This window comes from Phoenix dactylifera, chromosome 1 (genome assembly GCF_009389715.1).
Source record: "Phoenix dactylifera cultivar Barhee BC4 chromosome 1, palm_55x_up_171113_PBpolish2nd_filt_p, whole genome shotgun sequence".
Lineage (NCBI taxonomy): Eukaryota > Viridiplantae > Streptophyta > Magnoliopsida > Arecales > Arecaceae > Phoenix > Phoenix dactylifera.
Window position 1 is genome coordinate 36,833,866 of NC_052392.1, and position 13,937 is coordinate 36,847,802.

At 38.2% G+C, this 13,937-nt stretch overlaps 1 protein-coding gene across 1 annotated transcript; it reads left to right on the plus strand.

Moving 5' to 3' along the window:
* Positions 1–309: 309 nt before the first annotated feature.
* Positions 310–12,225, plus strand: LOC103702608. The gene is made up of 7 exons (XM_008785099.4): positions 310–2,214; positions 2,511–2,566; positions 8,473–8,748; positions 9,122–9,358; positions 9,566–9,685; positions 9,858–9,986; positions 11,720–12,225. The coding sequence occupies exons 1-7, from the start codon at positions 468–470 to the stop codon at positions 11,738–11,740; spliced, it is 2,586 nt and encodes an 861-aa protein (XP_008783321.3). The 5' UTR covers positions 310–467; the 3' UTR covers positions 11,741–12,225.
* Positions 12,226–13,937: the final 1,712 nt, after the last annotated feature.

Sequence of the window (13,937 nt, forward strand, 5' to 3'; positions counted from 1 at the left end):
ATTAAACATGGTATGCACCATAAAATAAATTTAGAAACTAAAATTTATAAATGTTGGTGGCATCTAGTATATGATGTTAATAATATGGTATCGTACTATATATCATCTTCTAATTATCAGACTATAGTAATTTTAAATATAGTTATATTTTAGCATATTTGAATTATAATTCATAAAATGAATTTTAAATTTATATATCCTTATATGTATGATCTAATTGGTGCTACCTGGCTGGTTATTAAATTAAAAATTATCAAAATATATAAATTTTGATTTCTATTATACGTACTTATTTAATCTTGGATTTGGATAATGATGTACCGATTTTCAGGTACCGGCGCTCCCGGTGGCGGCGGGTGTGATCCTGCAGGGGAGCTCTCGTTGTCTTTCTCGCCCAGCCGGCAACGAAAGCAGCAGCATCCATCTCCGAGTCATCCAAGCTTCCAAGCCCTCTCTCTCTCTCTAAGATGGAGTCGGCAATGGAGTTGCCTGAGTGCCCGGTTTGCCTGCAGGCCTACGACTGGACGGCGACGGTGCCGCGGGTGATGGCATGCGGGCACTCGGCGTGCGAGGTATGCCTGGCCGCCCTCCCCATCCCTCGCCCCAACCTCCCCGACGCCGTCCGCTGCCCCGCCTGCACCCAGCTCGTCCCCCTCCCACGCTCCCCCGGACCCTCCGCCCTCCCCAAGAACCTCGACCTCCTCCGCTTATCCTCCTCCTCCTCCTCCTCCTCTCCTTCCCCAATCCCCAAATCCAAACACAGTCCTGATCCCGATGCATCCCCTCCCCTGGACTTTTTCCCTCTACCCTGGACCCAATCCCTCCTCCCCGCCTGGAAGCACTTCATCCTCCCCCAAGACGCCCTGTCCCTTCTCTCGCTCGGAGCAGCAACGACGACAGACATCTCGACGGCTACCATCTCTACGCCTCTCGGCCGGCCCTGGTGCTCCCGGCAGAACCAGCGAGTGAGCCTGTTTCCCATCGACACTTCTCCTTTTCTCTCCTCTTTGTCTTCCACCGAGTCGTCCCAGTGGTTTCGGCTAAGCTACACGGTGCGTGTGTTGGAAGCTCTGTATCAGTTGGGCGATGGGGTGAGAGACGAATTGGGTCTTCTTGTGGATGCCTCGATAAGGCATCAGCGGGGATTATGTAAAGTTTTCGGGTTGTGGATGGGTGGGGAACAGGAAAAATCTCGCCTTTGCTTGGTTTGTGAGAGGTTTGGTCGCAATCTTGCTGATGTGTTGAGAGACGGGAAGAGGTTTAGTGGTGGTGGAGTGGATGGTGGGAATCTTTTGCATAGTTTTGGGATGGTGAGCATGGAGCTGTGTGAGGTGGTGATGGATTTGCATTCGCAAGGGTTGGTGGCTGGATGCTTGGCACCGTCCTGCTTTTGCTTCGATGATTTCGGGCACGGTCTTTTTGATGTCAATCAGGTTTTGCTATCAGGGAGGAGAATCCGGGAGAATGCTAGTGCTATGTCTTCCAGAAAAGGCTGTGATGGTCCCAACCTGGTTGAAAGCACAGCTTTTTTAAGCCCAGAGGTGTTTGTTTCATTGTTCGGAAAGGATGTTGCTAATGACTCTGGTTTTGATAGCTCAGTGGGATATGGAACGGATGTTTGGTCGTTGGCTTGTATATTGGTCATGATTCTTTTGGGCAACGCCAATCTGGCAGCAGAACTAGTTGAAAGTCTCTCTGGCATCCTTGCAGAAGGGAGTTGCAAAAAATTTGCTGAAGTATATGATGTTTGGAAGGAGAAGGTAGTCTCCAAGTTGGAAGCTTTATTAATGGAGACAAAGTTTGAGCCATTGCTCCAGATTCTTACTTCTTGTTTGAATTATGAACCAGAGAGCCGTCCTCAAGTGATTGATATTTGGCATTGTATTTGCAGTCTGTTCACCAAGACCTGTGCTGATGATTTGGCCGCTTCTGATGTTTTAGTAGCAAAGGAGAATGTTTTATGTTGCTTAGTTCTTGGGAGCATATGCTCCCTGCGACACAAAGAAGCTGACAGCATTTTGCCAAGTCAAGGGAATGACAACATTTCTAGAGATAATCCATATGAAGACATGCTGGGTAGCAATGAAAGCAATGCTGATCACTTGCAGCAGGGGAAAGATGACAATAACCTAGTCAAAGGGCTGCACGGTGGTGGTCTTAGATCTGTCGCTCTTCAAGATCATCGTGACTGTGTGACAGGATTGGCGATTGGAGGTATAAACTAATTTTCTATTGTATGATTGCTTATTCTTTCATTAGTTTAGTCATTTGGGTTTCTTATATATATATATTGGATGATTGCTTGTTCTTTCATTGGTTTAATCATTTGGGATTGCTTATATATTCTTTGATGATGTCTTTATCTTGCTTATGATGATCCACCTATTCTGTTTCTTTTCTGATATTTGTGATATTAACTATATTTAAAAGAGAATTATTTTGCGGATCATCTTGGCCAATTATCTGCAATGCTGGAGGTTTAATCTTATGTCAATTTTTACCTGTTGCAGGGGGGTTTTTGTTTAGCTCTTCTTTTGATAAAACAATCAACGTATGGTCCCTGCAGGTATACTCTTGCGAAAGGTACTTTTTTTCTGAATGATTGATATTGACATTGCTGTAGTATTCCTAGAAGAGTTGAAGGACTAACAAATTTCTAATGAAATTGGATATGTAATGTCTTTTCCCTTGCAGGGAACCAAAACCAGAAACTTATCATGCACTTTCTATTACTGTATGATAAAGTTCGTCAAAATGTGTTTCCTTTATAATGCATTTCTTACATAGACAAAGAGATAAAATAAGGATCCAGGATCCCTTAATTTTTTCTTTTACTGGAACTTATACCCAACATTCAAAAGTACTAACAATATCTGCATGTTCATAGAACTGCAAAAACATCATGAGCAATTCCTTCCCCTGCTCAAAGTCATATTAGCTTTTAACTCATCTTGGGTTTCTAAGTAGGAATTACAAGGTTTAATCTATGTGTTGTCAAAGGTTTCTTGAAGAATTTTGTTCACCACCATAAAGGCCAACATATTGCTACTCATTGAGTTTTTTATGCCTTGCCTTGTTACATCAATATCTAGACTCTTTACGAACTGGGGGAACCTTGTAGAATTGTTCCCTGTTTGCATGAACTTAAACTACATAGCTAAGCATCTAGGTTTCATGGAAAGCTCTTTTCTCATCCAAAGAGACCTTGGCTAATGGTAGTTACCAGTTTGAAGGCTTTTTGTAGTTAAGCCAAGGGCCTGTTGCAAGGCTTTCACGTGCTCTAATGGATTACAATCTGATCCATATAATGAGCCCCATATAGATGGGACTAGGCTTGTTGGTAAACTTATGTGAACAGGAAGACCTGTTGACAGATTTATGCTAGCTAATTGAAAACTAGCATTGATATATAATTATTTGTCATCCACTCTTGAGAAAAAAATGCTTATAATGTAGCTAAGATTAGTTACTACAAAAAGTTCTAAGAAGGATCATTTGGGCACCCATATCATCAAAAGGATACCAAGTCAACAATAGGAAAATTGTGTATGGAATATGGATTATGTTACTTCACTTCATTTTTTGGAATGGAAACAAAATTCTGCTTCTAACCCCTTAGGGAGTGAAAGAGAATCATGAAGGAAGAAGCAGTAATTGAAGTTGACTATGTTTTGCTAGTTGGAGACAAATCAGCATGAACAAGGACATGAAGCTTGAATGGAAAAGAAAAATGTCATATGAGGACAAGTTGATGTTTAAGTATTTAAAGCTGCATAGTTTGCTGGAGCAAATAATTTGAATTAGTTTTTGATGTGATTCATATGCATGGCAGCATCATGAAGGATTGTGCATAGGTAGGAACACTGATGAGCTAAAGAAGTATGGCTGTATTTGTGGCTGAGAATTGAATAATGATCTATGATATATGTTGATGTTAAGTTGAGGGCTAATCATAAAACATTTGTGTTTTCTTTGATCATATCTTGATCCAATAAAACCAACATACATAGGACAAGTGTTAGTTAAGGCTGAGTCAGCAGACCAACTTTATTGTGAAGATCAAAATGCAGCACAATGTGTTTGTCTTGTATATCTGACCATAAAATAAACTTGAAATTGTTAAAATATTTGTTGCAGTTGGGCAATGTTGGTTAAAAATGAGTAAATGAACCAAAAGAACCTTAACTGAGGCAAATTATACGAGATGATTTGTTCATATCCAACATAGGCTTGCGAACTTTCTGTGGAGAGGCTTAAGTGAAGCCATTGGAGAAAAAGAATTCTTGTAGTAATTGATGTTGAGGGCTTTGAATGTGATCTTCATATTAGAGGACTTAGCCTTGGGTAGGAATCAATGTAAAGTTAGGGCTCATAAACTGGATTTGAGGTAGCTGTTACTGGGCTTTTCATTTTACAGTTCTTTCTTGAGAATTTCAGCATAATTTTTTAGGTTATCTTGAATTTGACATGCAAGAATATTTCAAGTGTCCATAAGTGCCTATCGAACCACTTGTGTGTGGAATATATATTCTATTAGAGTTTCACTAGGACCATGGACCACATATTTTACCTTTCATGTAGTTTAGAACCATCAAATACATTATGAAAATCAAGATTTTTTCTAAGCAATGCTATTATTTACATCTATTTGATTTTGACATGTGCTCATGCATTTGATCTTTTGGTAATATTTGTTTTTTTGAAGATAAGACATTGCATGATGTAGCTCATGATCTTTGTTATGCCATTCTAGAATGTGTATTTGCCATATGATGTTGAAATGATAAATCTGATTGGCTTCTATGTGAAAGGATTCAATAAGGCCTTGAAATGGATCTTTCTCAGAGATGCTAAGATATTCCTATTGTTTTACATCCAAGTCTTGGGATCTGTTTCTGAAAATTCAACCAATAAGGGAACAAAGGAATGTTCAGAGGCAATCAGACCACCCATGGTCAAATAAAGTGATCAAAAGACAAAGCTTGGAAAGGAAGATGTAAAGCACGGACCCTTTTCGTTGTTTTTCTTCCCTGCAAAAATTGAACTCGTTATCCCTTCGTATATCCCTCAAAGATCCTCCAAGATACCATGCAGCAATTCATCTAATAATTAGAGCCACCTGGACAGAAATAAAATTAGAAAAAGGGTTCTAATTTGGACTGCTTGACTGGGGCAGAATGAACAATGGAAGGGGCAGCCAGCCCTTCCTCCTCTACCGGCTCATGCATGGCCCTCAATCTGTTCGATCCAGACTAATTAAAACTTTGGCTTGGCTAGGCCTAGCGACAATTTGAAAGTCTAAACAAAATTGTACAGATAACATATATTATGAGTCCCTCAAATAACCTTGCCCCTTCACTCTTTTTCCTCTCTTTTCCAACCTCTTTCTCACTCTCTCTTCCCTCACCATTGTTACACACCAAACCTAAAGGTGTGGCTCCTTCCACTACTATCTCTCTCTCTCTCACTGTATGTGTGTGTGTAGTTGCCACAGCATGCACCACTACTACTACCATTTCCCATCCAAATCATAATATTCAATAACACCTTCACCAGCATTGCCACTGGCTCCCTCAACACAATGACCAAGAATTGCGCTCCCTCCCTCCCTTCCACTCTCCATATCAGCTGGGATGCTTGTGAAAGCATTTGGCTCCAAATGCTTCATAGTCAAAAAAACAATGAAAAACCTTTCAAGATAAAAATCAACACCACTGATTATGATCTAAGATATAAAATGCTTGGAGGCTCAAAACTTTTTATTCTGGAGGTTTCTTGCCTGTACATCAAGTTGGCAAAAATGAACAGAAGTGATATAGCTAGTGAGCAAAAACATAGCATAAATCATATAGTTTGTGATTCCAAACTGTTGACCTTGATCAATATTTTAAAACATATACATATCAATTTTTAGCTAATTTGGATGTTTTTAAACTATAGAACAAACTGAAACATGATAAATCATTGAAATGGTCAATTTTCTTTTCATTTGATGCATGGTAAAAGGTCAAAAAAATTCATGATTTTTGGTTTGTGGTCAATTCAAATGTTGTGGATCACGATCAACAGTGTTGATTTTCATTTAAGAGTTCCTTCATTATCCGTAACTAGGAAGCATTTTGAGCTAAATGCTTTCGAAAGCATCCCATCCCCCCCTCCTCTCTCCACACACACATGCATACATATATATATATACATATATATATATATACATATATATACATACATATATATATACATATATATACATACATATATATATATACATATATATACATACATATATATATATACATATATATACATACATATATATATATACATATATATACATACATATATATATACATATATATATATATACCTATATATATTATATGTACGCAGACCTCATGGCTATGGATGTGGAGCAAGGATCAATTTGTGACCTAGGGTTCAATTGGGTCGGGTTGAGTTGGTCTCACTTAGGGGTTTCACGGCCAAGTTGATATTGATCTAAAATAGTTAGATTGCCATGCTAGGCCATGCTAGCATGTTGGCTTGATGCCGGGCTTTGGCTTGACCCTTGCAAGTTAGTTTCTGGGCCTACTCTTAGTTTTCTCTTCTTCTATCATTTTTTTTATTTTCTCTTCTTTCATCTTTTTTTCTCCCCAATCCTTTTATTTGCCTCTTATCCTTTTGTTTCTCCCTCCATTTCTTCTTTCATTGTTCCTAAAGGTAGTAAAAAAATAAACCATCATATGGAACCGTATCAACCAACATCTACTATGCCTATACCGGGCTCCGTACCGGTTGTCCGGTGGCACGAGCCGGGCAACTCCGCGTCGTGCCATGTCGGCCCAATACCGACATAGTAGAGGGGGGAAGAGGGAGAACAGGAGAGAGAAAAAGAGAGAGAGCGGGGGAGGGAAGGAGAGGGAGAGAAAGGAAGAGGAAGGCCGGCCGAGGTCGGACGGTGGAGGCCGGGGAGCCTCCGCACGGAGGTGGCGGAGGCTAAGGAGCCTCCGCGCGGAGGAGGCGGAGTCCGGGGAGACGCAATGGGTTTGCTGACTTGGAAGTCGGCAATGGGCTTGCCAATTTCAACTTAAAATCCGCAAAAATAAAAGAGGCCTCCTCTGGGCTCCTGTTTCGAACAAAACGGGGACCGGAGGCGGAGCCCCACCTCCACCTCCTCTACACGGAGGCTCTGCGGCTTTCGCCGACCGGCCCTGTCCGGCCTCTCTCTTCCTTTCCCTCCCTCGCCCTCCCTCCCCCGCTCTCTCTCTCTTTTCCTCTTTTTCTTTCTCCTTTTTTGCCTCCGGGACAAGGTCTCGATTTCGATGATGGAACCGTCCCGGTCCACCGCCGGTACGGCTTGGGATGCCCCAAACCGGATGGTTCTGCCGACTATGGTATCAACTATACCGTATCATGCTGATAAGGTACCAATATGGTACTACGTTTTTGTTCAGTATATGAACCAAAGCAGTCCATACAAGTCTAAACCAAGCAAAGCTGCACCATACCATCTAGTATCGACATGTGTCATCCAATTTCGGACTATATCATCACTTAGAGTGAGAAAAAGGTGTTGAGAGCTTGTGTTAAGTGCATAACATATTGTACCTATCATTACCAATACAGTTTCAAGTACCAGGATCGCGAACCTTAGCGAGTCATATCTTCCTCTCTCTCATCTATGATAGGAGAGGACTCATGTCTTAGTGGTTTTTCTTCTTAAATGAATTGGGCCTGTTGATCGAAGGCATGGATAAGTTAGGTGCTAATTAGGATAAAAATAAGCATAAAGATAGGTATTGCGAGATTTAATCTTAATTGTCTGATCATAGATGGCCTAGAAGTTCACTAGAACCCTAATAATTAAAAACGCTATACATCTGTAAAATCAACTCAATTTGCAATAATTAACATCTAAATAAACTTATGGTGACCTTAGACCCTCCTTTCGTGCCATAGGCCTGATCCTCCACTTAATCTACATTATCAAGTTCTATAAAACTAGACAATGAGTGGTGTTTTTTATCCACTGATTATTATGACACATGTAGCATGAATTATCTTTTAGTGATCCTCTAGTTTCCAATATGTGGGGATATTCTATTGATTTAATCAATCAGATATGTTTTCAATATTCAAATTTATATTCAACTGACCGGTACATGTGAACAAATCCATGTATCAACTTTATATAGTTGTGCAATTGAAATATAGATATGTCATATGACTGATTACTTCTATATTAGTGCAGAGATTTGCGAACTTCATGGTGATTCTTTTATTGCATGTTGATTCCATATTATAAAAATTTACAATGAAAAGTATTTATGTGGACGGATTGTAACTGAGAGTTGGTTTTACCTTTCCTTTTTTCCCTCCTATATTGTTGTCTTTTCTTGATGTGGATATTTTCAAAATAAAACAGCCCTGCTCTTTACTTTCTTTAGTCATTAACTTCGTGTATGTCTCCTGCAGGACTTTTCTCATATACAATCTTTGAGAGGTCATGAGCATAGAGTCATGGCTATTCTTGTTGTAGATGATACAAGCCAGCCGATTTGTATAAGCGGTGATAGTGGGAGTGGTATTTTCATCTGGACCATTAGCACCTCTCTTGGGAAAGAACCGTTGAAGAAATGGTACGAGCACAATGATTGGCGATATAGTGGCATCCACGCTTTGGCTGTCTCAGCAACAGGGTTCCTGTACAGTGGTAGTGGGGACAAGTCCATAAAAGCTTGGTCTTTGCAGGTTATATTCCTCAAATCTGACTGCATACTAGTATTACATGATGCTCTTCCTTTCCTGCGGACAGGTCCTTTTATATTTGTTTTCTTAATTCAGAAAAACAAAAGAAATGTCTGCTATGTTGATTAAAACAAAATTATACCTCAGAATCCAAATAATTTTATCTTACTAGGTGATACCTAACAATTGACATATCTTGTTTATACTTTTTTCAATTTGCTAGTTTATTTTTCTTTAACAAATTGGATTTCTTTAAGACCTCAATGTTAGATTTTGATTCATTTTCAGATATTTATTAAATGTAAACTATTTTCCAACCAATTATCTGGGAATTTCTATTATAACTTGTTATTTTTGCTTCTTCTTGCATTTCCAGGATTACTCCCTTTCATGCACCTTGACCGGTCACAAGTCAACTGTTTCTTCTTTAGCAGTGGCTGATGGGATTCTTTACAGTGGAAGTTGGGATGGAACCATACGTTTGTGGTGGCTTCATGATAACTGCCCTTTGTCAATCTTAGAGAATGAGACACCAGAAAATTTGGCCCCGGTTTTGTCACTTTCAATTGATAACAACTTGCTTGTTTCATCCTACGAGAATGGTTTTCTAAAGGTTTGTGCCACTTCAGGAACTGACATAACTCGTCATTTACTTTTTAATTGAAGAATTATCAATGCCTTGTGATGTGAATAAACAACGACCTTCTACATTTAATGCTATGATTACTAGGGCCTAGGGCATTTGCCTTTGTCTTTCTATGTATATAATAAAATTGTGTTTATTCTTGAGAGGTTTAAGTCAAATATTTACTTTCATCAGATGTGGAGGAATGATGTGCTGGTGATATCAGAGCAAATTCAGAGTGGTGCTATTTTTGCCCTTCACTTGGACAAAAAATGGCTTTTTACAGGAGGATGGGATAGAATCATCAGTATAAAGGTCTGTGGCTTCATATTGTATCACTTTATAATAGATTGGATAAATTGAATTTCAAATAAGGGATGAATTTTTACTGAACACTGTTTCATGTTATATATTTTCTAGTTTCTACCCAAATTGTTCTTTATATAGTTATCTTAGTTGCTTGCTCTAACATGACTCTTTTTTATAGGAATTGTCACAAAATGAGTTAGAAATGGATATTAAAACTATCGGCTCTATTACATGCAACTCAGTCATAACATCTGTGCTGTACTGGCATGGGAAGCTTTTCGTTGGATTCTCTAATGGGGAGATCAAGGTACCTGAAAAGCCTATCTTTATCTCAAAAACATTTTCCTGTAATACATTGCTTTTTGCTAGATTTCCTGTACAGCCAATTTGAAAAGTGGATGAAATTTTGTGCTAGAATATGCTAGGAACTGTCCAAAGTCATTCAGTGTCCCGTAGATCGACATGATACCTTAAATGCAAGCTAGCCTCTCGGGAATGCTTCACTTTCTCATGTTTTTTTTTGTCTTTAATTGCCGTAGCTCACTTTCATATATACATGCATACATACATATATAGAACTAGTAATTTTGCTGCTAATTATCATGAGTTTGCTAAAATGGTATTATTTTAAATGTATTGTTCCCGACACCCATTATGGGCAGAACTTGATGTAACAGGAATATTTTGGTTGAAGCTGACTTGTAAATTTTTCTTGTTGTTAAAAATTCTCCTTTGTAAAAGGAATTGAATTGGATATAATCTCATAGATGGTCTGTCAGTAAAACTAATAATGATGTAGGAAAGTAAGAAAGCAGAGACAGGTGATGCCATTTTATAGACTGATCAGAAAGTTATGCTTTCTCATTGAATTGTAATCTATGGTTAAAGGATAAACATTTTGTTTGAAAACTTTATCTTGATATGTGATAAAGGTTATAGTGCCTGCCATTTGTTAAGTTTCTTCCTTGTTACTATTTGCCTCTTAGCTTCATGTCTCGCAGTTTCCAGTTTTTGGGAATTCAAAATATTTTTATGCTTGTGTGGGTGAATTGATGGATGTTTAAAAGTTGCATAAACTTTGAAACAACTCAGTGGCAATTAAGCAAGAATTGTGAATTATATCAAGATTTTTGAGCAGTGCTACATGTTCATTATCCTGATCAAGGTAGCCAGCTATTGAGTCATCATTACTTAGGCAGAGATGTCTGTATAATATATTTGGATTGCTTTCTGTGCTTATTTGTTTGTTAGTCAACTGAAAATCGGTAATGCTAAAGGACAGCCCAGTGCACGAGGTTCATGCCACCGCAGGGTCTGGAGACGGTTGGAGATACGCAGCCTTATCTCCATGTGCAAATAGGTTGTTCCATATTTCGAACCATGACACCCAGGTCATGATGGAGCAACCTTTATCATTGCACCAAGGGTCACCCCCAACTGAAAAGACATAATGGTGTAGAGTTAAAAATGAGATGAGTGGGGGAAAGTGAAACTGTGAAAGGTGAACTAGGATTGCAGGAGATCCAGGGTCTATATCTCAACAGCCAAGGGTTTATAAGGCTCCATCATATAAGATTCCACACCTACAAATAGTACTACAGTGCATGTCCTAGTTCCCCTGCTAATTATGATTGATTCCTTAAGCAGCAATTTGTTATTGATATTTCGGAAGCTTCTCTGCCATAACATGTGCCAAATTAGTATTTCTAAGCAAATGTTCATTTTATTCTTTTTTGCATCTATGTTTTCTTAGAATGAATTTGCTCGAAAAGAAAGTTCAGAATGACTAACTCTCACCAAGCTGCTTTTGGATATGGATAACTAGCTAACAGTCTAATGCAAGCATTATATCAACCTATTATCATGCTTATTTTTTAGAAAGCCTTATTCTGCTACAGTTTTTTTTTGATCATGAGAATGGTTTCTCCTTTGACATTGTTCCTCGTATATGCTAAATTTTCTCACTTGGGCAGTCCTTTTTTTTTGGGGGGGGGGGGGGGGAGGAGGATAATATCTGATAACTGAGTCTTCTTTCACCAGATGCACTGTTACAAATCTTGACGAGGATTACCAGAGAATTCCTAAACCATGAACGGCCATGAAGGTCTTAGAAGACACCAGGATAAGATTCAGAATCAGAAGATTTATATTTGCTTTAACCGAAGTACTAATTGAGGGTACTTTTGCTTTCATTGGCAAGTTGTGGTAAATTTCTATTGGATGTAACTTCTCTATTTTGCCTGTGTAACTATGTATATGTACCCAGATGTACTTTAGATGAATGTGATTACAACAAATTGTTATCATCTATTGGATGCCTGTGAGTGATAATGGCTAAGGGTTCAAATGTTGTTAGGTAGAGGGGTGTAATCCTGGAGCAGGCCTTGTTATGCATGTTGTATGTTATGTCTTGAGAAAAGATCCACACTGAACTCTCAGTGATAAAGAAGTTAAAACAAGATTTTTGTTATGCTGTATGTCAATGTTGTAAGAAAGGATCCACTCTGTAACTGTCAGTGATAATGGCCAAGGGTTCAAAGTTCAAACAGTATGTCCTGAAGTTTAAATGTTTCGGTTTATTTATTTGGCGCTACAAAAATCAATTTATTGAAAAAAGATATGGTCATCCACACTGGCTGGGGTTGAGATGGTGGTGTCTGGTGAAGCTGTCTTGCTCTAGACCAGTAAATTTCAATTACAGAAAGAGTATGCTTTGGCTAAAAACCATGAACAAGGAAGCTTAATTTGTAAATCTCGAGACATGGTATTTGAAAGTAATGACTGCTGATTTGTTTCCCTAAAAGCCTTCTCAGAAAGGGTGTAGACCAGTTTTAGTGCGAGGCACTGGGTTTTTGGTTGTTAATTTTGGACTAAAATATCAATTTTGTATTCAACGATTCATAGAAAATCATGAGCTACGGATGAAGCATTTTTCTAGAATGAGCACCCATTATGTTGTTAGCATTGAGTGAACTATTGCAGAATATGTTATGTTGGGCATGTGCAGATGTAAATGCAAATGCTGTTGCTTGGACTTGGAAGATTATATTGGTGGTGCTTAATTTTTTATGATGACAAAGGGGATTTTAATATTCTTCTAGTCTCCTCTTACTTAATGGACCTCACTTTCTGGCTCAAAAATGGAATATACTATATGGAATGTGATTGCATAAAATAAGATGGAGGTGATCCAGGTATACCCTTAAGCAATGTAACTGCAGTGAAAGAGGAATGCTATTGCTTACCAAAAAAAAAAAAAGAGGAATGCTATTTTCATACCTAACCTTGTAACTTTCCCTACTTTTTCTCCTCTGGAAAGAAGCATTGCAGTCTGTCATGACTGAGATCACAAGCACAAGATTTTTCTTCTCTAAAATTGCGAGAGCTTTCACCTTTACTGTATTGTATTTTTTTCGTAGCGTATTTTGTAGCAGAAAGATGACTGCTGTTGTGGTAGTCATGATCATCATGTACACATAGTTAACTCCATTACTCAGTTTGCGTGATGCACACAAGAGGATGCAGTTACAGTTATGACTTCACCTGATTTTTTTTTTTATTACTTATATAACTTGATAAGCTTATTCTCATTTTTGATCCATATACTTTTCCTACTTCTCTTGACTAAATGAAAATGAACATCAGCTAAAAACAGAATTAGCTCCTGAGTTATGATGAAAGGCATGAATGTTGGACCTGCAAGATGCGGTAACTTTTTTCCTTTCTAATAGTGAACATGAAAAGAGGGAGATGTGGCATGCATGGAGCCATGCAAAGAGTTTGCATTATCACATTAGAGGTTAACAGAATTTTTGATGTTTTAAACATTGTATAACTTCTAAATTCTTTCATTATGCTGAATGCTCTGATGCAAAATATAAATCCCTTATCAACCATTCATTTCATGACCTATCAAAAATCCATTAATGCATTCGAGTTGGACAACAAATGGTTTATTTACGCTGTGTGCTTGTACCATACTACTTGTAAAACAATGGCTACTAAATATCATTATTCATTCTCACTCGAAAAAAAAGGGTCCACATTAACAATGGAGTTTTCAAATATCAGCCATTACAACATTATAATGTCCATTATCTATCAGAAAAAATCATAATTTCATAATTAAATTTGTAATAATAATTACTAATTAGTATTAATTTATTGTGATGCAAGTTATAATAGGAATAATGGTCATTATTTATCATTTCTATTGTTTCTAATAACTCTTTTTAACTTAAAATTTCTGCAGCAGTTG